The following is a 27,050-nucleotide window of genomic DNA, read 5'->3' as shown; positions in this document are numbered from 1 at the left end:
GGAGTCATGGGATTTGTAGTTTGTTGCGACACCAGAGCTCTGTGACAGAGAAGGCTAAATAGCTCACAAAACTACAGATCCCATAATTCCATTGCATCCCATAAATCCATGGTAGTTAAAGCGTTGTCAAACTGCATTATTTCTGCAGTGTGGATGCATCTGTAACGAAAGGAAATATTTAATAATCCCGGTTTTATACTGGTAGTCCTGATATCTCTGTTGTATCTCTGATAAGGTTCTTGGATTTTGTAGTTTTTTCCCCTCTATTATATTGGAAAAGGGGTTACTTTTCTTAAACAGTCATTATTTTTCATTACACTTTGTTTATGAAAATACCTGTTAAATTTTATCACCTGTAGACACTGCCCTCCAGAGTCTTAAAACTTAGCCAGTGTAGATAAGCTTTGAATTGTTCATAGATCACTTTGGGTGCCATATGTTTATGTGTTTTTGAGGTTCTCAAAAGTTACTGATGTAACTCAAGTTTGTTACTGAGTCACCTGCATAATCCTTACTTTGATATTACCTGGGTAAATTTGTGAAGAAGTGAAAGTGGCCATTGTCATATTTATATCACGATTTGCTCAAAAAAAAAAAAAAAAAAAGCCAAAGATATTTTCCAGTGGAAACCATCCAAGCACCAAGATATTTGTTATCTTGGGTTAACCTTTTGTAAGCCAATTATATTTACATAAATAAATTGAATGTGTACTCAAATATCTTTCAGGAAAGACTTTAGGTAGGTTTTAGATTTTTGCTTGGACCAATAGTTTTCAACATTGTGTTGTGGTTGGCTGTCATACGTTGTATGTGCATGTGCTTTGATATTACCTGATGTCTTATGGCAACCCCATAAATTTCATAGTATTTTCTTAGGCAAGAAATACTCAGTGGTGGCATGATCTAACCATAATTCTTTAAGGAAATGATAATTCTGTGAAAAGTCAATGTAGCATTTTGGTGTTTTCAGTGCAGTTGACCTGAAGGAAGGATTGAACTAATCCGTGGGTGCTGAGTTAAGCAAAAGATACATGTTTAACAAGACCATTTTAAAGGTTGTGCTGTTCAGTTGGCCTTTATTCTGTATAAAAATCCCCTAATTTGCAAGTCTGCTATTAGTGGCCAGTTCCTTGGTACATAACTCTGTAATCTGCTGGTTTCTTCCTTTATTCAAAATATTACCACACTAACTACTAGGGTGGAACTATACTTTTAAGTTGGAAAATGAATACTGTTTTGCCTCAAGTGGAAAGGAAAGCATTTTCAGTCCTGCCTCATGCCTTGGTAAATATGCTTTTTTCTCTAAATACATTTGGAGCTTCATTTCTGCAATCTTTTTTATTCAGTGCAGTGCCAAATGTCTGTCTTGTTGGAAAATGTTGCCATTTAGAGATCTCTAAAATTTGCTGTCCATAATTAACCACGGAGAAAAGATAACCTATCAACTCTTAATTCTGCTCACAATGGTAAACAAGAACAAAAGACTAAAATAACAGAAGAACAGGAAAACTCTAGCTGAGGGAAATCCATAGTAACGAATGTAGATGCTAGAAGTATGATCTGTTTACGGCATCTTTGTTTGATAATATGAAGTACAGAAGTCTTTAAAAAGCTTCAACAAGAGTTTCATGAGTATTAGTATTATTAATACTTTGTTTTGTAGAAGGGTAGGTGATGAGATAGTTGATCTGCGAAATCTAATTTGAGAGATTTAAAAATATCAATCAGTTGGCATAATATAATTAATTAGTTTGCATATATTAGACTAGTTCAATCCTATAACCATTCAATCAAATAACCATTATTTTGTACATCAGAAATAAGTATTTCTTTTTATTTTTCAAGAAAAAGAAAGATGATTGAGGCAATTGTCCTTTATAGCATGGGGTCTCTCCTCTGAATATTAGTTTTTCTTTTTGTTATTTTTGCAAACTAATCAAACTGAAAAATAATCAGAGTTCTGTTTCTCATTTAACACCAAGCCCAATTTGAATTTAAATTGCTTTGACAAACTAAAAGCTATCCATTGTGCACATTGACTTCTTTTTAAAAACCAATTCAGGTTGAATCTCCCTTATACAGAATTCTGGAATCTGAAATACTCCACATGGGTGGCTAAGATAGTGACACCTTTGCTTTCTGATGGTTCACTGTATACAGACTTTATTTCATGTACAAAGTTGTGAGGATCATGCCATTTCAAAAATATGTTCCATCTCACTTTGCACTTCTGCTGAAAAAGGAAAAGCCAGAAATCATGATTCTGATATCCTAGAATAACCCAGAATCATTCATCTACCTATTCACAATGTGCAGTGTGTTAACATTATACAGGAAGACCTTATACAGGTTGGGATTCCCTCATCTGAAATTCTAAAATTCAAAATATTCCAAAATGCAAAATAGTCCACATGGGTGGCTAAGATAGAACCGAAACAGATGGCCAAAAAGGGGATGTTTTGAGCCACCCCATTTAGACTGGATTGGGGCAGTGGCAAACAGATGTACGGCCCCAATCCAGCCAGCTTTCACTCCAAATAAGAGTAGAAAAGATCTGCTCCCATTTAGGGCAGAACAAAACCACCCCTTTGCTTCTGGAGCTGGCTCTTTGCTGGCTCTGGGACATGTGGGATCTAAATACCATACCCTCAAGCTGGATAGAAGCTGGCTGGTGTGTAATCACCGGTGTGGCTTTTGTCCGGCTTGGAGGTGTGGCGCGTCTGTTTCAGCCCATAGTGAGACCTTTGCTTTCTGATGGTTAACTGTACACAAACTTTGTTTCATGCAGAAAATTATTTTAAAATATTGTGTATAAAATTACCTTCGGACCATGTGTATATGGTATATATAAAACAGACAGGAATTTCATGATTAGATTTGGTTCCCATCTCCAAGATATCATTATTTATATGCAAATATTCCAAAATCTGAAAACCTCTGAAATTCAAAACACCAAATCCCTAATAAACACAATCAAATCCTGCAGCCTGAGGGATAGGATACCTGGACAGAGGGATATCATCCTAATAGACCACTCCATCACCCAGGACATGTCTGCTGCTGCTGCATAGAAAATTCTAGTGGGAAAAACTCATCAGGTCGCGTCATCCAACCAGGTGTCTGGTCCTCCTTTAAGACTGGTGTTATGTGGTACTCTATACATCAGTCTTGCTGCTGAATTCTGCATTTAGGTGGTACCTCTGCACAGAGTACATTACAGTAGTTCAATTGGGAAATTGCACAGACTGCTGTGGCCAGCTATCTGTGCCTAAGTAAGGATGTAGTTGTTGGGCCAATCAATCAAAGCAGGCCCTAGGCACTCTGTGGCAAGAGTGCCACATATTTTATGATTGCAAAAGTGAGAAGTGAACAGGAAGTGATGTCTGGAAGTTTCCTGCTATTAAAACAGATTTCTAGGGTCTAAAATTGTTCGGGGACTTTTAAAAATATAGCAAAATGGCCCCACATTCCTTTTAAAAAAACCCTATGGGGAGTAAAGCCATCCAAGGTCTCCTGAGAGGCTCCCATAGCTGCCTACCACAATCTAGTGGTATTTCCAAGATGTGCATCTGCTCCTTCAGGGATAGTGCTGCCGCATGCAGGGCCAGTCACTTACCCAGTTCTTAGACTCAGAAACCACCAATCCGCAGAGTAGCTGTCTTTTTGGGTTACAGCTTGTTTTAGTGTCCCTCATTTGTCCATTACTGGATCTAGGTATCCGTCCATTTCCTGGACAGCCCCTGCCCAGGACTGGATTATCAACATTGAGAGATTAATAGTACTGAAGGAAAAATGTGTTGCTTGCTTCTTCATTTTCTCCCAGCCCATTTCTGAAACTTATTGTTAGCATTTCAAGTGTTACTTGTGTAGTTGAGTAAAAGATGGGTGTAATCAGGCTGATCACCTTGCAGAAGTTGTAGGGCTGAAAACTGGTTCATGCATGAAGATTTTTGTGCTCCTTTCTGTAGTGCTTTGCAGTGTATCCATAACTAATTTGTTTAATTTCTAAGTTGCCCATGCTAAGATGGTTCACCAGTGTGATCTCAAGGAGGCCCTGTTTTTAGAAATGTTCCAAGGCCTTTTCCACTTAAATCTGGCCTTGTTCCTGATGGCTTCAATGGCAAGGGGAATGAGCTGAGTGTCATGTGTAAACTGATGTTACAGAACCCCCCCCAACTCCTAATGACCTCAACATACAGCTTTGTATAAATACTGAACAGCAAGGGGGATAGAAATAGGGACACCCCACATGGAGCTTTTCAGAGGTTGCACAGTGCTATTTTCTGTAACTGGCACTGAAAAAATATTGCTTTATGCACAAATGACTGCCAAGTGTGAGAGTAATGTTGTGTATCTAGACACTGAGGGTTGTAGATGCATTCCCTTGAGACAATGTGCATGCTGCAGTATGAGGAAGATGATTCTGAATTTAGGCACACTGCTCCCTTGCATCTCTTCCCAAAAGCAGACTGTTTTGGCAGGAGTGTTGTTTCTTCTGTTCAAATATTTATGCTTGCTCCTAATGTTTTCATATCCAGTTTGGAACTATTCTATAAGCAACATGCAAATACACTGAGAAATATGTGTACTGTTTCATCTTAAAACAAAATGAAGTAGGACTGAACGATGGCTCTTCTTGTATAGCTTTTTTTTAAAATTGCTCATCACTGCTACTGTAATATTTCAGGATTGCTAGTTCAGATACACATCTGCAGGAGCTGTTCATGGGAAACTGAAACAGTATCTTTGGTTTAATGCTTGCTCAAACTAATCCTATGGGCAGGGTTGGAAAATCTTGGCAAACAACCTGTAGCCATGATATGGTACGATGCAGGAAGGCAGTGATTCATGGGAAAACTTACTGGATTCACATGGTGATGTGGCTTCATAAACCAGTTACTTGGTGCAACCTTCCCAGAACTAACATCTTCTGAAAGTTGATAAATGGCTTGTATATCTGTGATTACTGTATAGTATTAAACATTTAATGTTTCTGACAGCCTGCACACCCTTTCTTTTCCTCTATTCCACCCTAGCATTACACCCACACATCTGCACCTCTTGCTTATTTAAAAGCTCTACTTACAGCCTCTGCAACTTTCCCTTTACTGCTGCTGCTTCCATCCAGCACACTTGAATCCTCAAGAACCTCCAATAGGGGACCCTACAGATTAATAAGAAAGGGCAAGTTTCCCAGCTCTTTGCACAAACGTCGCACCCAGTCCTTTGTTGTGTACCTTCAAGTCATTTCTGACTTAGGTTGACTCTAAGGTGACCCTATCACAGGGTTTTCTGGAGCTGAGAGTGTATGATTCGCCCAAGATCACCCAGTGGGTTTCCATAGCTGAGCAGGGAATTAAACCCTGGCCCCCAGAGTCATAGTACAATGCTCAAACCATTAGGCCATTCTGGCAAAGGGATATTATGCAAAGGCATACAAGAGAGCATGAGAAGTTAAGCCAGGCTTAGTACATATTTTGAACACTGAGTCCACCCATCCATGTGTGTTTCTGTGTTTGAATGTGTTTTTGTGTACATATGTAAGTGTGTATATATGAATAAACCAAGAAGAGGATGGAAGGCTAGGTGTATGATGTTCCTCCTTTTTGTCAAAGTGGCTTCTAACTTAGTGTGCCATTTTCCCGTGTGACACCATTGATTTTACAGTGTGGCTTTTCATCATTGACTTTCTCTAGCAAAGTTCTGGTTTCAATTGGAATTGATTTATTGGCAAGAGAAGATTCATGGTGGCTGACATGTTGAAATGATATACTCCTAAAGAGTAGGCAGGGATCACAAGGAGTCAGGATTTGCTCAATTTTGACAAAGTGAGAGAATGGGTCTTCATTTCAAAGGGAAAAAAAGTTAAACGCACAGCTAGGGGGATTTCTAAACTGTGTGATCTAGTTTTGTGGATTGTTCCTTTGTGTCCATTTTGCACCATGTGCATTTTCTGGACTTTACAAGACTCTCCCTCTGTGGGCTTTTAAAACCAGTTTGATAAGCCAGGAGGCCACCTGGCTTGTAGGTAGGGAAGGCTTCTGTTTTAAGCAGTTTTTTAAATAATAAAAAAACCCTTTCTCCCTCAGTCCCTCCTGGTGGAGTGTAAAACTGCTGCTTCCCTGGGGTGAGTATGAATGTTTAATGTTTAAACTGCTGTTTTGGCTTGATGCCAGTGCTTTCTTGATAAAGGCAGTGGGAAAAGAGGCCAGTGGCAATAGCTCTTCCAAGTTCCTTTTCTTTTGAACATGAATAAAATATAATGGTCACTTCTGTGCGGGAAAGAATTCTTTCGTTCAGTTTCAAAGCAAATAGAGATCTGAGGAAGAACATGAAAAGTGGCAACATTGACAAATGTGTGAAGATTTTCTTCTTGGTTTTATTGTCCCGCCCCTTTAATTGATTTGCACTTGTGAGATACACAAGTAGTGTATCCTTTCCCTTGCCCATGCACAACATTACATGCATTCTCTTATATGCATGCATTTATGTTTTCCTGTGTGTACACATCAATACCCAGTATGCATTTCACATTACGAATGGCATCATGTTAGTAACCTATGAGTACCTAAGTCCCTTTTTGAATGGGGCACAGCGGGGGGGGGGGGGGTCTCTTCCCCTTGTGCTTCATCCAAAAACCTCCCTTCTCTCAGCACCATCCTATCTGGATCCTGCTATTAATTTCTTACTAATCTTCTATTGATTTTAACTGTTACTTTATACTATTGTTTTAATGTTTTTCTGGTTTAATCTCTTTTTAGTATTACTATATTTTATAGTGGGGGGAATAGTGGTTTTTAGAATTTTTAACTATCTCATTTTATTGTTGTAATCCGCTTGGATTCCAAGTGATTAAGCGTAATAATAATAATAATAATAATAATAACAACAACAACAACCTGTCAAGTCCTGAGAAGGGCCCCTGTGCCTGTGGGGAGAGGAGGGATAAGGGAGGCAGTTCATACTGTCAGGATCCAGCTGCTTTGGACACCTAGGGGAAGGAAAATGTGGGTGCACTCCATTTGAAGCACACCCTTCTTTCTTCTGCCTGCCTCAAGCTGAGGCCAGCTGCTTCTTAGTCTGAATCAGCTCCCCATCTTTTCCTTCCCCACTATAAACAGCAGCAAGCAGCAAGGGGCCCTTTCTGGGCTTGACAGCTGCTAGGAGGTAGGAGCATGCGGACTTGTACAAGTGGAGCTATGTGCACATGTAGGATGTTGAACTATGTTTGGGAAAGGGCAGGAAGAGAGACAAAAAAGTCATTTTGTGCTCTGACTCCTCCTACAGCCCTCCTCCAATATCCAGTTGGTGGAAAGGTTTAGATGAGACAATGGTGACAAAATAGCCTGAGGCTCTTAGTGTTATGTGCTTCCAGTTTATGGTGACCCTAAGATGGGATTGTCGTTTGTTTGTTTGTTTGTTTGTTTGTTTGTTTTTGCAAGATTTGTTCAGAGTGGGTTTGCCTTCTTCTGAGGCTGGGGGGATGTGACTTGCCCAAGGTCACCCTATTCAGTCTGGCCTCTTTGGTAAGTGATTTCTAGGCATTCTGTTTAGTGGGTTTGGTATGACCACAGCAAATGATTTTATCCTAACTTGCCTTTTGCTCCAGTTTCTCCTTGTAATGTATGGTTCGACTGACAGTAGAGAAATGGGTAATAACAGCTACAGTATTTGAGTTATTGTCTAGCAGCTACAGTTTTTGAGCTTTTGACTTGGGAATTTAAAAATGATTTTTTCATTAAATTCAGGCATTCATTTTGAAAATACAACATGAGAAAGATTATTACCTTGATGGATCATTTATAAGTGTTCTGCAGATACATTGAACATTTATAGACAAGAAATACAGTTTTGGATTATACTATGTCTGAGTAGAGAAAACTCACTCTTCTCCAAGTATTTACTTTTTTTAAAAAATAGATCCTTGTTATGAAGCTACTTTTGAGTGGGTCTGTGATAATGCTTGTGAACGGTACATAGGGACAGAAGAATAATGATTAATTTTGAAATCAACTGTATCCCACTAACCACTTATATGATTTAGAGTATTCACTATACCTTTGTCTGCAAGGGAGGTATACATACAGTGGACCCTTGGTATCTGTTGGGGTCTGGTTCCAGAATCCTCCATAGATACCAGAATCCATGGATGCTGAAGTCCCATTTAATTCAGTGGTGCAGGAAATTGCCTTTCCTTATACAAAATAGCAAAATCAAGCATTGCTTTTTGGAATTTATATTTTTTTGGAATATTTTCAAGCCATCAGTACTTGAAACTATGAATAAAGAATCAGTGGATATGCAGGTTGGGCTGTCCTAGTGATCTGAAATTGTTCCATCAACCATGCATTAGCAGCCCAGGAATGTTGTTGTGTGCTTTTATGTAGTTTCTGACTTATGGTGACCCTTTCATGAGGTTTTCTTGGCAAGTTTCTTCAGAGGGGGTTGTCATTGCCTCCCTCTGAGGCTGAGAGAGTATGACTTGCCCAAGGTCACCCAGTGGGTTTAAATAGCTGAGTGGAGAGTCAAACCCTGTTCTCCAGAATCCAGTCCTCAAACCACTACACCACACTGGCTCTCTCCAGGAGTGTATTGTGAACTTATGTACTCCCTCTAGTTCTCTGAGCACATGCCTTCCCTTGTCTTTACCATGCCATTCAGCTGTTGGTTTTACTACCTTCAAATTGTGGTTTAGAGACAAACCATTAGCCTTAGTTTTCTAGTTTGGATGTCATGGTAAAGTATAGTTTAAAGGAAACGAGAGGAAGAGAAAAACCTTGCCTTTAAGGGTAAGAGGACGGGTACTGTTATGAATTGGTGACTAGTTAAAGAACTGGCAATGGAGAGTGAGAATAAAAGTATAGTCCTTTCTATGGAGAGGAGTTATTAGTAAAGTTATCTGACTTAGAACTGAGGATATTTAATATATTCATAAATAATTGGAGTTTGGGTGAACCATAATTTACAGTAGCTAATTTTAGAAGATGATATCGAACCATTCTGTATGGTGAAAACCCTAAGCAGGCTTCCAAGAGTCTTGCCATATCAGAGCAAATGGATAACAAAATGGGTGGGATATTGAAGTTTGAAATGATACACATTGGGACAAAACCTCCTAGTTTTACATAGAACTTGTGACTGGGCTCTGACTAAATTATATACACTTGATGTAAAGAAAGTGGATTGGTGACGGGGTGTTTTCCTCCTCAGAATATTATAATTTGGGATCTCCTAATGAAATTGATAGACAATAGATTCAGAATTAACAAATAATGTATTTTGATATTCAGTGCATAATTAACATGACATTTGCTATTGTAAAGATGTGGTAATTGCCATCGACTTGAATGGTTTTAGAATGAAATTTCATAAGTTCAAACTGAAATTGCTTTGGAAGATAGAGATGTCAAGAGTTATTGGATAATATCATGACTGATGATGAACAGTGAGCAAGGAATATTACCTTCAGGCTCTCCTTGAGGCTTTCTAAAAGTGACTAGCTGGCCATTATTGGAAACAGTATGTTGGATTAAATGCCGCCATGTGGTTTGTACAGAGTTGCTGTCATGTTTTTAGAACCAGTTTTTCACATAAACATGCACTTACCTTTTCCTTTGAAAGTTGTTTACATATCCGTGTCATCCCAGTCTCTCTATTATGCAGCTTATTGGCTCAGATCTGCTTAGTTTAATCAGTAGAACTGGACCATGTGACTTCAGATTGTTCTGTATATTCCTTTCCTGCTCTTCAATGTCTTTTTCAGAGAAAAGGGATCTTGTAGCACCTTTGAGACTAACTGAAAGGAAGAAACTGGTAGCATTAGTTTTTGTAGACTTCAGTCTAATTCCTCAGATGCATGTGGTAGAAGGGAGGTTCCAGGTGCAGACCTTTATAAGCAGGCTGTGTGTGAGAGAATGGCAGTAGAAATGCAAAACTTTTTGGGTATGGATAAGTTCAAGTTTTAGATGGCTGTTGGGGGACAAAGGCAGGAGGAAGGATGTTGCCTAAAGGTAAGATACATAATGAGTATTGGAATGTAGTGTGGGAACTGGAAAGGAGATGTGATGAACTGGCCAAAAGAGCCCTCATGAGGCTGTGGGGTTAGCTAGTGTTAAAAAATGTATAGTAGTTTGCCAGGAAACTATTGTCTTTGTTTAACCCACTGTTGATGGACTGGAGTTTGGGGAAACATTCCAATTCTCTTTTCAATTTTCCTTTGTAGTTTTGTTTTGTTTTGTTCAAGGACCACTGTTCAGAGAAAGACTTCTATAATGCCTTCCCCATATATCAGTCCCTCTTGTTTTTCCTCTACCTCAAATCATACCAGTTTCCTGTATAGTATAACATTTGAGCCAGGGGTTTCTGAACAGTGTCAAAAATGCTGTTGTGCAAAACTCTTTGGGACTTCCACCTTTTGAATTAGATGGAGCGCACAGGGAAATGTCTATTCTGCTACTAGCCATGAGCAACATAGCACAAGTTGTAACCATGGATTATACACAGATACAATGCATGCCTAAATTACCACAGAGGAGTAGGTAGGCTCTTGAGATGGGTTGAGCAAAAAGTGCAAATGGGTAAGGGTGCCAATAGATTCCTCAACATGAGAATCTTTCAGGAGTATGACATTCTCCATTGGAAAGTACACCCACAAGTAAAATGTAGAGAGGAAGAGGGGCTTTTAAGTATGCTGAGCTTTGATAAGTGCATTTTCTCTACTCAATTTAATTTCTATTTGATATCGTGCCATACATTAAAATCCTTAAGTACTTTAAAGCTGTGGTGGCTTCTCAGTATATGTTTATTTTCCTATAAACCAACTGTTCTTTATTTGGGCATCTTCTCCCCCCCCCATCACTTTGTTCTAAGCTGTTGCCAGCTACTTCAAAGTCACCTTCCAAGTCTGCACACTGCCTAGAATACCAATTAATTATTTACCGCATGTCCTGATCTCACAGTAGATCAGTTAATATTTCCATACTAAACGATAAATCACTGCCCTATTCATTTCTGAAATATCCTTACTATAGATGCTATTTATTGCCAAAGATTTTTCTCCCAATAGAGCACATCAATCATGCCTATAATTTAGGATCTGTGGTAAATTAATAGTCAAGGAAAGAACAGAAAATAATGTCCTGTTTATGCATAGTGCTGCAATAGTACGTAATATATTGATTCAAATCCAGTTGCATTCTACTTCTCTGTTCAATTTCTCTAGACAGTAGGACATGCCTCCCTGTCAGAATGTAAGATATTCCACTACTCATTAGATACAGTGTTTATGCTTTAATGTTTACCATGTTGTCTTTATTGCTTCAACACAATTCCAGCCCCCCCCCCCTTTTCTATCAGTAACCTTGAGAGATGGGGAAAAAAATCTATTAGCATGAAGGTCATCTTTAGATACTTTTTCTCACTCTGGTTCATAACTTTAAGAGCAGCCATAAGGGTAGGGGGGACCCTCTTCATGTATCTTTACAGTATGGAGTGTAATACTTTGTCAGGATTTAAGGACTGTAATTCCTTGTTTTTGGCTGTGTAAATTGCATGCTATTATCCTTTTTCCATTAAAAAAAACCTTGTGCCAACTTGCTATAGATTATGGCTGGAACAAATAAATTAGAATCAAACATTTGCATTGTCAACAGGAAAAATATAAGGCAGTCACTTGCATTGTGTGCGTTATTTACCATTCTAAGATCATCAGATGAGCTATTTTGCTAAAAGAAACCCAAACCTTCCCCAGTTTAGTTTTGGGTAATTAAAGGTTTGTTGTAGCTCACTTCTGCTTCATGATGTGGTGCTAAATAAATCTTGGAAGATTTTCCTTGGATTTTTTGGGTGATGCTATCATCAATGAACAGTCAAATCTCCCATCTGGGACTGTTCACTTGATATCAGAAAAATCTTTGTCAAAGATACATGGATGACACTTTCACCATTTGGAGCCATGGAGAAAAAGACATGGCTGTGTTCCTGAACCATCTGAACAACATCCACCTCAACATCCTATTCACTATGGGAAAAGAAAAGGAAGGAACACTGCCATTCTTGGATGTCCTAGTCATCCGCAAATCGAACCAAAGTTTGGGTCACACAGTATACAGAAAACACACACACACACAGACCAATACCTGCACAAGAACTCCAACCATCACCCAGGACAAAAAAGAAGCACAGTCAAAACACTGGTAGACTGAGCAAAATGCATCTGCGAACTCCACCTCTTGGAAGATGAACTGAAGAACCTAGACCGTGTGCTCGTTGCTGAAGGGGCGGAGCTTATGTGAGTCACATCTGTGAGTCACAAGGGGGCAGAGCTAGCAGACTAGCTTTATATACCAACTTCCAGAGCCTTCCAGAGCAGTCCGGCCAGAGAGAGGAGAAGGAGAGGAGCTGCTTGGCAGCCATTTTGAGACTGTGTGCTCATTGCTGAAGGGGCGGAGCTTATGTGAGTCACATCTGTGAGTCACAAGGGGGCGGAGCTAGAAGACTAGCTTTATATACCAACTTCCAGAGCCTTCCAGAGCAGTCCGGCCAGAGAGAGGAGAAGGAGAGGAGCTGCTTGGCAGCCATTTTGAGACCGTGTGCTCGAGACCATGTGCTCATTGCTGAAGGGGCGGAGCTTATGTGAGTCACATCTGTGAGTCACAAGGGGGCGGAGCTAGCAGACTAGCTTTATATACCAACTTCCAGAGCCTTCCAGAGCAGTCCGGCCAGAGAGAGGAGAAGGAGAGGAGCTGCTTGGCAGCCATTTTGAGACCGTGTGCTTGAGACCGTGTGCTCGTTGCTGAAGGGGCGGAAAACTTTAGTTTTCTTTAACTCAACAACTCTGCTCGAGTGGCATCAGGTTAGAATCAGATATTGAAACAGAACCTTCCCTTTAAGTGTAAGATAGCAGCCAGTACATTCCTTTAAAGAAGTATTCCCAGTAGATTGACTGTTATATTCATTACTAAAGACTTTGCAGTATGGACAACGAGGGATCTGCTGTAGTCACCTGCAACTCTTGTGGGATGTTTCTCTTCTTGCCTACAGAAGTGGAGAACTTCACATGCACCAAGTGCAAGTTGGTAGCACTCTTGGAGGAGAAAGTGCAGCAGCTGGAGGCCAGAGTAGCTACACTTCAGCATATTAGGGAACAAGAGGATTTCCTGGACACAATAGAACTAACGATCTTGGATGAGTACCACGGAGAGGAAGATGCTAAGGTGGAAGAGGTCACTTGCCAAACAGAGGAGGCAGACAGCTGGAGGAATGTCACAAAGAGAAGTAAGCCAAGAAGGAATTGTTTGGGGAGCTTGCAGCTAGAGAATCGATTCGAAGCTCTTTCCCTTATCAAGAAGGATGAAGAAGAGCAGCATGGACAGACTTCAGGGACAGAGCAGGGGAGCCTGAGAGTCCCACCCGAGGGAACAGTCGCTGCTAAGCCTCGGAGGAGGCGTGTGGTCGTAGTGGGGGACTCCTTGCTCAGAGGTACAGAAGCAGTGATTTGTAGGCCTGACAAGATGTCTCGAGAGGTGTGTTGTCTTCCAGGTGCAAAGATCCGTGATGTGACAGAGAGGCTGACAAGACTGGTCAAGCCTACTGACAAATACCCCTTCCTTTTGGTCCACGTGGGAACTTATGATACTGCAAGACACAGCCTTCAGAACATCAAAAGGGATTACGAGGCGCTTGGTAGGAAGCTGAAAGGAATGGATGTACAGGTTGTCATCTCGTCTCTTCTGCCAGTTGAAGGGCATGGTCCAGGAAGGGAGAGGAAAATAGCGGATGTGAACAACTGGCTCCGCAGATGGTGCCGCCGAGAAGGATTTGGATTCTTCGATCATGGGCTGCGGTTCCATGAGGAAGGACTTCTTGCAACTGACGGGTTGCATCTCACACCAGTTGGAAGAAATGTTTTTGCCAACAGTCTCAAGAACTTGATCAGGAGAGCTTTAAACTGAGTTCCGAGGGGAAGGGAGACAATATTAAGGAAGGCGAAAGGGATGGCGAAAATAGTCAAACTGACATAGAGGAAACAAGGCAAACAGTGCAAGGACCCAACAGTGGGAGGCAAAAAAACTTGCACAGGCAGCAAGTAAAAGGGAACCATGGTCTGCGATGTCTCTACACTAATGGACAGAGCATGGGAAATAAGCAAGATGAACTCGAACTCCTAGTACAACAAAGCAAATATGATATAATAGGCATCACTGAAACCTGGTGGGATGAGTCTCATGATTGGAATGTGGAAATAGAGGGGTATAACCTTATTAAGAGAAATAGGCCAAACAGGAAAGGAGGAGGAATAGCACTATATGTCAGAGATATTTACACCAGTGAAGAGATCCTGGACATCAATCATGGAAGCCAGGTGGAGAGCATCTGGATAAGAATCAAAGGGGAGGGAAACAACAAGGATGTTACGGTGGGAGTCTACTACAGACCCCCAAGTCAGACTGAGGAATTGGATGATATCTTTCTAGAACAGATGACCACACAGTCAGAAAAGAGAGATGTAGTAGTGATGGGCGACTTCAACTATCCTGATATTTGCTGGAAGTCAAACTCAGCAAAATCCTCAAGGCCTAGCAAATTCCTCACTTGCCTGGAAGACAATTTCATGGTCCAAAAGGTGGAAGAGGCAACAAGGGGGTCAGCTATTTTAGATCTGATCCTAACCAACAAGGATGACTTGGTTAATGGGGTGCAAGTGGTGGGATCATTAGGTGGAAGTGACCATGTTCTCCTGGAGTTTGTAATACAGTGGAAAGGAGAAGCCAGGCATAATCAGACATGCATCCTAGACTTTAGGAGAGCGGATTTCAGTAAACTTAGAGAAGTATTAAGGGCGATTCCATGGTCAGAAATACTAAAAGATAAAGGAGTTCAGGACGGATGGGAGTTTCTCAAAAGAGAGATACTGAAGGCACAATTTCAAAAAGTTCCAGTGAGAAAGAAAAACGGGAGGTGTCTCAAGAAACCAGGATGGATGACTAAGGAACTTTCAACCGAGCTAAGTTTGAAACAGAACATGTATAAGAAATGGAAAAAGGGGGAAATCACAAAAAAGGAATTCAAAGAAATAGCAGGCATGTACAGGGGTAAAGTCAGAAAAGCTAAAGCACAGAATGAACTCAGACTTGCTAGAGAGGTTAAGAAGAATAAAAAGGGCTTTTTTGGATATGTCCGCAGCAAAAGGAAGAAGAAGGAAACGGTAGGGCCACTGCATGGAGAAAATGGCAAAATGCTAACAGAAGACAGAGAAAAGGCAGAATTACTCAACACCTTCTTTGACTCAGTCTTCTCAGAAAAGGCAAAGGGTGCTCAACCTGAGGATAATGGAGCAGAGGACAGAATAGGGGAATTTCAGCACAGAATAAGTAAAGAGATAGTAGAGGAACACCTTATTAATCTAAATGAATTTAAGTCTCCGGGACCAGATGACCTCCATCCAAGGGTATTAAAAGAACTGGCAAATGTAATATCGGAGCCATTGGCAATAATCTTTGAGAACTCCTGGAAAACAGGAGAGATCCCAGCCGACCGGCGGAGGGCAAACGTTGTCCCCATCTTCAAAAAGGGGAAAAAAGAGGATCCCAACAATTATCGTCCAGTTAATCTGACATCAGTACTAGGAAAGATTCTGGAGCAGATCATTAAACAGAGAGTCTGTGAACATCTAGAAGGCAATGCCATAATCACAAAAAGTCAACATGGGTTTCAGAGAAACAAGTCATGCAGACAACCCTAATCTCTTTTTCTTTGATAAAATTACCAGCTTGGTAGATGAAGGGAATGCTGTGGATATAGTATATCTTGATTTCACTAAGGCCTTTGACAAGGTTTCCCATGACATACTTGCAAACAAGCTTGTAAAATGTGGGCTAGACAAAGGAACTGTTACATGGATCTGTAATTGGTTGACCGGCCGAACCCAAAGGGTGCTCAACAATGGCTCATTTTCATCCTGGAGAGAAGTGACCAGTGGGATCCCACAGGGCTCTGTCCTGGGCCCAGTGTTATTCAACATCTTTATCAATGACCTGGATGACAGAATTGGGAGCATACTTATCAAATTTGCAGATGACACCAAATTAGGGGGAATAGCTAATACCCCAGAGGACAGGATCAAGATTCAAAATGACCTGAATAGACTAGAAAGCTGGGCCAAAGCTAACAAAATGAAATTCAACACAGAGAAATGTAAGGTATTGCATTTAGGGCGGAAAAATAAAATGCACAGATATAGGATGGGTGACACCTGGCTGAATGAAACTACGTGTGAAAGGGATCTAGGAGTCCAAGTAGACCACAAGTTGAACATGAGTGAACAGTGTGATGCGGCAGCTAAAAAGGCCAATGCTATTTTAGGCTGCATCAATAGAAGTATAGTGTCTAATTCAAGAGAAGTAATAGTGCAACTGTATTCTGCTCTGGTCAGGCCCCACCTAGAATATTGTGTCCAGTTCTGGGCGCCACAATTCAGAAGGGACATTGAGAAACTGGAGCGTGTCCAAAGGAGGGCGACAAAAATGGTGAAGGGTCTGGAAACCATGTCCTATGAGGAACGACTTAGGGAGCTGGGGATGTTTAGCCTGGAGAAAAGAAGGTTAAGAGGTGATATGATAGCCCTGTTTAAATATTTGAAGGGATGTCATATTGAGGAGGGAACAAGCTTGTTTTCTTCTGCTCCAGAGAACAGAACTTGGAACAATGGATGCAAGCTCCAGGAAAAGAGATTCCACCTCAACATTAGGAGGAACTTCCTGACAGTAAGGGCTGTTCGACAGTGGAATGCACTCCCTGGGTGATAGAGTCTCCTTCCTTGGAGGTCTTTAAGCAGAGACTAGATGGCCATCTGTCAGGGATGCTTTGATTTGGATTTCCTGCATGGCAGGGGGTTGGACTGGATGGCCCTAGTGGTCTCTTCCAACTCTACGATTCTATGATTCTATGACCGGGCTCTACAGGCTAATAGTTATTCCATCTCAGACAACAGAAGGGCTGTCAAGCCCAGAAAAATCCAGAGGAGTGAAGACAAGCAGTACCAAATACCAAAGGGAAGGTATTTTTACCATATATCAAAGGAGTCACAGACAGAATAGGCAAAGTGGTGAGGAAGCACAACCTGCAAATGGTTTACAAACTAAGAATATCCAGCAAATGCTTTGCTCAGCCAAGGACCAGAGAGACCCTCTCACAGCTGCAGGAGTTTACCGCATACCATGCAGCTGTGGACAAGTCTACATAGGGACCACCAAACGCAATGTGCAAACAAGAATCAAGGAACACGAGAGACACCGCAGACTGGGCCAACCAGAAAAATCAGCAGTAGCAGTAGCCACAAACCATCCTGGGCAGAAAATACTGTTTGAAAACACTGAAGTTCTGGACCATGCCAACCACTGCCATGTCAGGATGCACAGGGAAGCCATTGAAATCCACAAACACCTGGACAATTTCAACCGGAAAGAAGAAACCCCTAAAGTGAACAAAATTTGGCTACCAGTCCTGAGGAATAGCAAAATAAGAACTCAGCAAATGCAAATGGGAAACCACTCAGTGTCAGGGGCTTTCCCAGCAGATAATGATCACCAATTAGCAGACATTAATCCTCTTTTGTATTAGCTTCCCAGCCTGAGGACTGCCATCAGCATAGAACAATACACATACAAATCACTCCTGCATTCTCAGGCTCACACAGTGTGTGTGTGTACATACATACACACACACACACAACTTTTTCCTGGCAAGCATTCTCTGAAGATGCCAGCCACAGATGCTGGCGAAACATCAGGAAGAAAATCTTCTAGAACATGGCCACATAGCCCGAAAAACCCACAAAAAACTATGGATGCCAGCCATGAAAGCCTTTGACTTCACAATCTTTGTCAAAATCTATCATGTCTGCCCAAACTTGCAAATACTGTACTGTGAAGGATGTCAGTCTTCAGTATCAAGCTTACTCTACTGAAGGAGAACTGTGTATGTGTGAACTCATGCCATGCAGTTTGAGGGCAAACTGTTGCATGTTAAGAGCTGCTTTGTGTAAATATGTCAGTACTGCTAATATCAGTAAAAAGCATGTGTGAGCCCTTTTAAAGATGGAGGTATGTTCTAGCTATTAAAAATATTACATTCAGATTATAGATGATGAAAACACAAAGTGGCTTAAAACGATGCCTGACTCTTAAAAAGAGCCTTGGGTTTTCTCCTTAAAATTAGAACCATGCTGTCTAAAATGTTGTTCGGGAGCATGGAAAAGAGAACAATGGAGGTTAAGAATGTAGTGTTTGCCAGAGGAAGTAGCAACAATGGAGACTCCTAGTAGTTTTGGCTGGAATGTTAGATGTAAATCATAGCTGTCTCATGAACCTACAGTACTTGCACAGCTGTGGGACTCTAAAAACATCAAAGACTCTTAAGGCTGCTAAGGGAGAGAATGCATGTATTGCAATACATGAAATAATTTGATCCTCCCTTATTACTTGGAACTATGTCTAATATAGGTTTTACAAACATGTAATGATTGAAAAAGAACACTAATTAAAGAACACTTAGGTTGCCAAGCAACAATGGAAGAAAAATGTTTATATGTTTTTAAAAGTTGGGCCCACCCTATAGCCAGAGATATTAGGATGATTCTTTTGAGCGTTAACATAGAAAATCTGGCTTGGCTGAAGACTAGGTGTCAGTTTGATCCTAGAAGCAAAAGGGATTGTCCTTTTTTGGCTCTTCCCTGTCTCCTTTGCATAACACATGGTTGAGCAGTACTATGGAAAATAACCAACGCCAGCCTAATCAAAATGATAGTAATTCTGTGCCATTAAAAATGTTATTAGATATTAATTCCATACACTTGCTTCCCTCCTTGTACATAGAAGTGAACAACTAAATGAGATAGCTACTTTTTCACCAATGTGTACATTACAGTTTCAGAAAAGGTTTCAAAGAATGCTTCAGCAATTTGTGTCAGTGAGGTCACTCAGAAGAATGAGCCAAGGTTCATGTCTAATTTCCCCCCAGGAGATAATCTTAACCGGTCAGAATAAGCTTCTGAACAAAGTAAAATTCAAGAGGCCAAGAATATTCCAAAATACTGTGTTATCCTAGTATATAAACATTAGAGCCTGGCGGTCATATACTCTATAACTGCCAGGGATTGTTTGATTCCCTGTGAATATTCCCTGTGGATAAAGTACCTGTTTTATCACATACCTTAAGAATGAAATAAATGCATGGGTGTATTCATTTTGTTCTTTGTTTTTGTACTTTCTGAAAGGAGAGAAACATTCTCAGTTTTGTTGCCTGGAGAATAATATAGTAGATGGGTTTGTTGTTGTTTCCTAATCCAAGGTTTAGAGAATGAGAGATACCAAGTATATCTGAGCTTTGTGGCATGGGCAAAATCTAAGAACAGCTTTCAGGCCAGAGAAGTGTGAATGCTCAGGATCTGACATCAAGTGAAAGCTGACAAGATTTCAACTGAGGAAGGGCTAAAGAGGGTTGAGTCGGAAGAGCATGAAAGAGTAATGTTATAGAGACTACATAAAAATGGTGAAGAAGCACAAAACTTTAGACAAAATAGGATTTCCAAAGTGCTCAATTCAAAACTAGGCAGGTACCTGTTGTACACAGCCCTTCTGCTATGGTGAATGCAGCATCTTTTGTAGGTATATGGAACAAAATGACTGGGAAGAAGAAAACATTACATGAACTATTTTTAGTCTCCCTTTAAAACAATATTATTTTCAGGCCTTTAAAATGTTTAGAATGCCCTCCCTCCTCCCATTATAAGCTTTTAGTTCAGGCTTATTTTTATTCACAGTTTTAAAATATATAAATGCATTTTCTCTTAAGTATTTTATTGTCTTTCCCAGACTTCCTTAAATTTATGATACCTGTTCTGTTAGTGTAGCTTTCCCCTCCTCTTCTGATGAACTCTGGTCAAAAACCAGACATGCTTGTGCCAGAGTCCTTAACAGTAACTTATCCAGGTTTAGCCTCATAACCTTAATTATATGTGGAATGTGGAGAATGTTGTCTGCTGTTTTTCTTTATAACAAGACAGTAAACCCCTAGTCACTTGCTCCTAGTATTAAAACATTCCTTGTAGCTTCAATATTTTGTTTAACTTATATAACATCTTTAGGTAAAATAAAAGTAAACTCTCAACATGTTTTGAATTAATATCTTATTATAAAAGTTTATTTTGTTTTGTGATGTGCAAAAATTGTCTCCAGATGCAGTCATTTAAAACTATTATGTGTCCTCTTTTGTTATAGGAAGAAGAGCAGTGTTAAAATGTTAAAAGCCGTTTTGAAGAAAAGCAGAGATGGTGGAAAGGCAAGCAAGAAGGAATCTGGTAGGTGTATTATTTAGTTTCTATAACTAATCTGTTACTCAAATTATCCTCAAGGAAGCTTGGAATAAAGCAGGGTTGGGCAACTGTGATCATCCAGATGTTTTTTTTGGCCTATTGAGCTCCCATTAAGCCTAACCAGCATAGTCGGTGTTGATGCATTATGGGACTTGCATCCAAAAAATCTTGAGGGGCACAGTTGCCCATTCTTGTAATAAAGCATTCTCAAACTGGTTTCTCCTTTGCCAGAATGATATTTCTGGGAAATAGTGGCGTGCAGCCCCTGCAGTTTAGATTAGCATATTAGTGTGGTAGAAGAATCTGTTTACAGAAGCTGTTCTACAAGCTGAATTACACAATTATATCCAGCCCTTCCAAAAAATATAATTTGTGTATTGCTTCCTTGCATTGGGAGAGTATTGTACAGTCCATTGGTTTTAGTTGGCTGGATATTATATTTTATAAACAGAGGTATGTGTAATTGTTTTCTCCTTTTTGTTTAACTTTCCCACAGATAGACACACCTGTAAAAAAGCAATTCTCCGGATCGTTGTTTGTTATTGTGTGCCTTCAGGTCGTTTCTGACTTATGACAACTCTAGGTTCTATCACAAGGTTTTCTTATTCAAAGGGGGTTTGTCATTGTCTTCCTGTAAGGCTGTGTGACTTGCCCAAGGTTTGGCTGAGCAAGGATTTGAACTCTGGTCTTCAGGGTCCTAGTCAAGCAGTCAAACTACTATACCATGCCAGCGCTCATGGGAAGCAGTATGTTGGGCTAATGGAACATGCATATATTCCTCCTCTTGAGTAGTTTTTCTGCTACTGGTAGCCCACAGGCAAAACCTGCTAATTTTTTCCTTGCAACCTCCAAAGCAAGAGTCTTTCTAACTCTTCTTCTTTTTCTAACAAGACCTTTTCTTTTTCTTGCTCTAAAATAGTACTGATGAGCAAGCAGTAGCTGATAGCAATAATGTACATACTTAGAATAGAACTAGGTAGTTGATTTTTGTTGAAACAGATTTTAGTGGGAAGAAAGTGGGTGTTTGTGGTTGTGGAGAAGCTTTTAGAACAAACCGCAAGTGCATCTGTTCGTATAGGTCGTGAAGAGCAATGGTGTCCTTTTAACATATGCTTGGTCATTAGATAGAGGCTCATGTTCTCTAAAAATAAATGTTAAAAAATTGTCTTAGGGCTGTGTGGAGAGCAAGAACTTGTCAGAAAGGAGTCTACTACCGGGCACAGTAAGAAAGTTCAGGGAACTGCTGTGATGAATATCTGAGCTGTTAACATTTTTGTAATATTTTTCCTTCAGCCTATCAGGTCAAAGCAATGTATTAAGACTAGCCTAAAAGTTTCTGCATAACGACTAAAGCCTTTAAAGCAAACCAAGATCCACAAGCAGTACTGAGACTAAATCTTCAAAACTTAATTTGCCTGCAATAAACAAACTATAATTAATTGGCTGGTATGGGTTGAGATGTACAAACCAAGCAGATTCAAGATAAACTTCAGTTTGGTGATGTGTTGTCCAAAGTGGCAATCAGTATCATTTGCATGCCATGCGTTAGTGAGAAGAGTAGGCATACCCTGCCACTTGCCTCTTTCCACCATCATGAGTGGCTAAACAAACCATAAGAAATTATTTATTTAGTGAGCATTCAAAAATGGGGCCGTTGGCTTGCCATGGCACTTCCTATGTGACCGACTGTAGGGGGCATCATTCCTCCCCATTAATAAGCCGAGGGAGCCAGGGTTGTCAAAGAAGACTCAGTGGTCAGTTGGCCAGTATGACTACATAGAACCCAAGTGGTACCTATTTATCTACTTGCACTTTTACATGCTTTCAAACTGCTGGGTTGGCAGAAGCTGGGACTAGTGACGGGAGCCTACTCCGTCACGTGGTCCTTGGGCCTCAAACTGTCGATCTTGCGATCATCAGAGTTAGTGTCTTAACTGCTAACCACCTCCTCCCAAGTGAAGGATACGGGGGTTATTGTTTACAATTCTTCAAATGACAGTATGTGAGTTCTGTGTAAAAATACCCCCATGACTATAGGTTATTAAAATAACTCATCTATTAGATTGTTCATTTAACATAGATGTTTGGCTTTCTTTAATGCTGAGTAAAGACAAGTATTTGAACACAAGTGCAGAGTAAATTAGTAGTTATTAGTGCTTCCGTGATAGGCTTCTTGTGCTGTTGATAAGGTCATACCTCTCAAAATCATAGAATAGTGTTTGACATAGTAAAACTAGTCAAATCTACTTGGTCTCTGTTGTTGTGTATACCCTGTTTGATAAGCTTTGGATTTTATGTGAAAATTTTCTGCCATGAAAATGTCTGATCTTTTAGTTTTAAATGGTGAACTTGTGCTCGAATCTTTTCAAGTTACAGTTTGACTTTTAGTCATTTTTCTAAATACATTACTCAACAAAAGATGCTTTGTTTCATATTCATGTATGGGTCTGTTTCTGATTTCTTCTGTTCTGCTGTGCCCAAGTTTTTGTGGTTCTTGGTTATAATAAAAGAGTTTAGTACGGTGGCATTTCTGCTGAGCAGTAGGTATTTTGTGTGGTGCTACAGTTCCTAGGGAATTTGTTTAAACTCCAATGAGATCTCAAAGTAACAGACCTTTTGTTTTGTATTTAAATTAGCAATTCCCACTAATTGCTTTGAAAAAGCCAAATAATTCATACTATTGGAAAATCTATTGTTGTCACTCACTTGGAATGCATAATAGTAGATGGGCAGGATAGCAAAACAGGAAAACTACACATTTATGATGGTAAAAGAACAAAATTTGTGTCTTAACCTGAAATGGAATAAAATGTTGGTTGGTTTCTGATGTAAACATTTTAAAAAATGATTTTGGTTTCATACTTTCTTATCTCAACAGACTTTAAGAAATGTTATTTTCTAGCATTAGAATATGCATCATCAGAGGTGGAAAGAGATTCTTACCTTAGAAGTCTCAGGTCACCAGATTTTTGGAAGTAGCTTTGGGCTAAATCCAATGTTCTCTTAATGGAATTTTTCAAACTTTCTTCCTTCCCTCCCTGCAAAACTCACTCAAGAGTTTTTTCTGGACCTCTGAAGATGGTTTTTGGAGTACAGAGTGCTGCAATGTGGAAGGAGAATTATACCCCCGGCCCCAGTTCTGCAAGCTTCCATCATGGAAATCTATATTGTATCCTGTTGTTTTCCCCACAGTAGCATTCATTCTTTTCTAGAAGCTGTAGTTCTTCTTCATGGTCTCTGTGAAGCACACAAATGGGCTATTCTGTGCCTGCGCAGCATTTCCGGATCCTACTGGAATCACTAGGGAAAACTTTTTGGCGGTAGTTCCAGTAAGCTCGGTATCTTCCTGCCTTTTCTCAGTTCCTTTTATCTTCTGCGTGAGCTGCACAGGGAACCTCGCTTGGAATTCGCTCCTTTACTTTCGCTTTTGGACTCTGATCTATGGTATTTTTTCGGCTTGGTTGACCATTCTCTGGTCTTGTCCCTTTGACTTGTCCAACGATGTCCTTGCACTCTTTCAAGAGGTGCACCAAGTGCAGAGGAAAGATTCTCAGCCAGGATGGCCACTCTATGTGATTCCTTTGCCTTGGTGAGGGTCACAATGTTTCCACCTGCCCTCACTGCAAGAAGTTAGATATTTTATATCGGATCACCCCTTCTGACAACCCTTGGCTGTTCGAGCACCCCTGTCCAAACTCTGTCATTGTCGAATCTTCCCAGCAGGCCTCAAGGTGGGAGGGTATGCAAAGGATTGTAACATGTTTGTAACCATCCTGGGCATAAAATACTGTTTGAAAACACTGAAATTCTGGACCATGTCAACCACTACCAGGTCAAGATGCACAGGGAAGCCATTGAAATCCACAAACACCTGGACAATTTCAACAGGAAAGAGGAAACCCTTAAAGTAAACAAGGTTTGGCTACCAGTCCTGAAAAATAGCAAGAAGAAGACTCAACAAATGCAAATGAGAAATCTCCCAGGGTCAGGGGTTTCAGAGCAGACAATGAGCACTAATTAAGCAGACACTGATCCTCCTTTGCATACCCTCCCACCCTGTGGCCTGCCATTAGCAACAAAACAATCCACATGCAAATCACTCCTGCCTTTCCAGGTCACACAATATATATAGCCAAGTCCTTTCCAGGCAAACATTCTCTGAAGATGCCAGCCACAGATGCTGGCGAAATGTCAGGAAGAAACTCTTCTAGAACATGGCCACATAGCTCGAAAAACCCACAAAAAACTATGGATGCCGGCCATGAAAGCCTTCGACTTCACTAGGGTTCCCTACTTGGGTATGGAAACTCACTGGGTGGCCTTAAATCACACTCTCTCAGTCTTAAGGCAAAGACAAACCTCCTCTGAATAAATCTTGCCAAGAAAACCCATGATAGATTCTCCTTAGGTCACCATAATGACACAAAAAACAGTTTATCTTCTTATTTTATCCCATAAGTATTGATTGCAGTGATCCTTCAAACAATGTATGCCCTCAAACTGTCCAGAACATGCTCTAGCACCACGATCCGGTCCTTTGCATTGGATCAAAAAGGAGCAGATTAAATCCGACTCCTGTTGGTGCCAGTTTGGGACCATGGCAGCGGCCCACTTTGGGAACAGGCTGTGCGGTTACCACAGTCCTGGGCCAATCACAGCTGGAGAGGCCTCCAGCCGCTCTTAACAATAATAATAACAACAACAATAACAACAACAATAACAACAACAATATTTATGTATACCCCGCTCTTCAGCCAAGGCTATCAGAGCGGCTTACAATTTGTAAATTAGACATGATTAGACTCTTTACCAGCCACGTGCTTTGGCCCTGTATCACTCCTATTTTAGGATGGGGCAATTACATGAACATGCCTTGCATGTAGAAAATGCCAAATTCAATCCCCGATATTTCAGTTTAAAAGGATGAGGTAAAGGTGATATGAAAGGCTCTCTGTAAGATCATGTTGAACCTCTTCTGCTTAGAGAAGACCTAGATGCATCAGTGATCATAACTAGTGCAAGTCAGCTTGCTTCTCTCCATATGACATATTGTCTAAAAAAATCTTAAGTTGTTTTTTAATTATATACTTCTTTATGATCTTAATTCTAGTTTGTATTTCTTAATCCTATAGCACTCTACTAACTTATTTCTTAAAGTTACTCTTGGCAACTTTATACTTTCCATATGCTTTGGACTGCACCCCAACTTCCTTCCTGCAATAAATAGCAGCTTCATGTGTATTAAATTTACATGCATATGGATGTTATTTATAATATCCTTCTCTTTTTAAACATTCTCATGGATTAAAATGATTAGGAAGGATATTTCATAATTGTCTTGCTTGGAGTACTCAGTTGAATGTTTTGTCTTCCTTCCATTAGACTGTTTGTGTTTAATGGATCATATAAATAGGAAGGAAATTATTCTTTGTGTTATTCACTCAGTTGAATAAAAGTTGTTTGATCCTGCTTTTTGGTATGTGTTTTGTTGCCTTTCAGTATTTAGTTTGGATGTAATTACAATGTTCAGAGATATGTTTGGTACTGTGAACATGTCTTAACAAATTTCCATTTATTGATATTTTAATTGTCAGGCATGGAATATCTTGGGCTTCCCGTTGCTTTTAAGGACATGTCTTTTTCTAGCCAGTAAAACATAGCCAGCATAATTTAGTTATAAACAAAGAAAAAGTGTACCAGTTTTTGACTTGAGCCTCCTAGTCCAATGATCACTTGATTCCCTTCTACTTTACAGTTGTTTGTTAGAGATACAGATGCCAGTTTTAAATGCTGAATTTGAAGCCTGACCAATACTTTCATTTACATTAATATCTATATGGTTAATTTGTCTTAATATAATTTTGCCTTTAAAGCCTGCATTAGATTCTTGTATATATTCTCATATTAATAATCATAGGTGAAGAAAACTATATATGCTGGACATAATGTGTTCTTTTCTGCTCAATTCCCACTTTAAGGATAGGATAATTGGAATTCTAGAGTCTCACAAACGTTCCAGCTTAAAAGTTCTTAAAAATAATTTATTTCTGAGTTTTAGATGTGGCTATCTAAATCTGGTACATGTCAGTGAATTATTTTAATTATGTTTAATGTTCACATATTAGCAATAGCAGTTTCATTTATATTTCATTTATATATATGCAATAGCAGCTTCATACCACTCTAAGCATTCTCTAAGCAGTTTACAACTATAAAGTAATTGCCCCTAACAAGCTGGGTACTCATATTAGTGACTTTAGGAGGATGCAAGCCTGAGTTGAGCTTGAGCCCTGGCTGGTATTGAACTCGCAGCCTTATGGTTTATAAGTGAGTGGGTGCAGTACAGGCATTTAACCACTGCACCACCAGGGCTCCTTATTATTTTATTATATTATATATTATTATTATATTATGTATTAGAGAGTCCTAAAAGGTTTTTTAATTGCTTATGCTTTTTTAGAGGATTAGTCCTAAGTTCTACATTCATGTAAGTTCTACAGAAACATCATCTGTAATATTACTACAATTCCTCTCTTTAAAGGATGTTAATCTGATTAAATCCTTTGGTTATATTTTATAGCTAACATCCCCTTTTTTCTGCTGAGCCATGCTTCAGTGATTACACTGAGTGGAACTCTTGATACTAGAAATGCTAGGTATGAGACTGGGTTAAGTCTAA

The 27,050-nt window shown here is 39.9% G+C and overlaps 1 protein-coding gene across 4 annotated transcripts in view; it reads left to right on the top strand.

Annotated features, from left to right (window-relative positions):
- The window catches only part of TANC1 (tetratricopeptide repeat, ankyrin repeat and coiled-coil containing 1), a 176,916-nt gene that overhangs the window by 51,888 nt on the left and 97,978 nt on the right, over nucleotides 1-27,050 (top strand). For 3 of the 4 annotated variants that reach the window (XM_042465137.1, XM_042465113.1, XM_042465128.1), the window contains exon 2: nucleotides 20,277-20,356. In XM_042465137.1, the coding sequence (XP_042321071.1) occupies nucleotides 20,296-20,356 (61 nt within the window). In that variant the 5' untranslated portion in view covers nucleotides 20,277-20,295. Of the gene's footprint in view, nucleotides 1-6,093; nucleotides 6,128-20,276; nucleotides 20,357-27,050 lie in introns of those variants that run through there. The other variant, XM_042465120.1, reaches the window with a different exon arrangement.

The sequence above is a fragment of the Sceloporus undulatus genome, chromosome 1 (genome assembly GCF_019175285.1).
Source record: "Sceloporus undulatus isolate JIND9_A2432 ecotype Alabama chromosome 1, SceUnd_v1.1, whole genome shotgun sequence".
NCBI lineage: Eukaryota > Metazoa > Chordata > Lepidosauria > Squamata > Phrynosomatidae > Sceloporus > Sceloporus undulatus.
The sequence above is the reverse complement of the archived record's forward strand: the minus strand, read 5'-3'. Positions and strand labels throughout refer to the sequence as shown.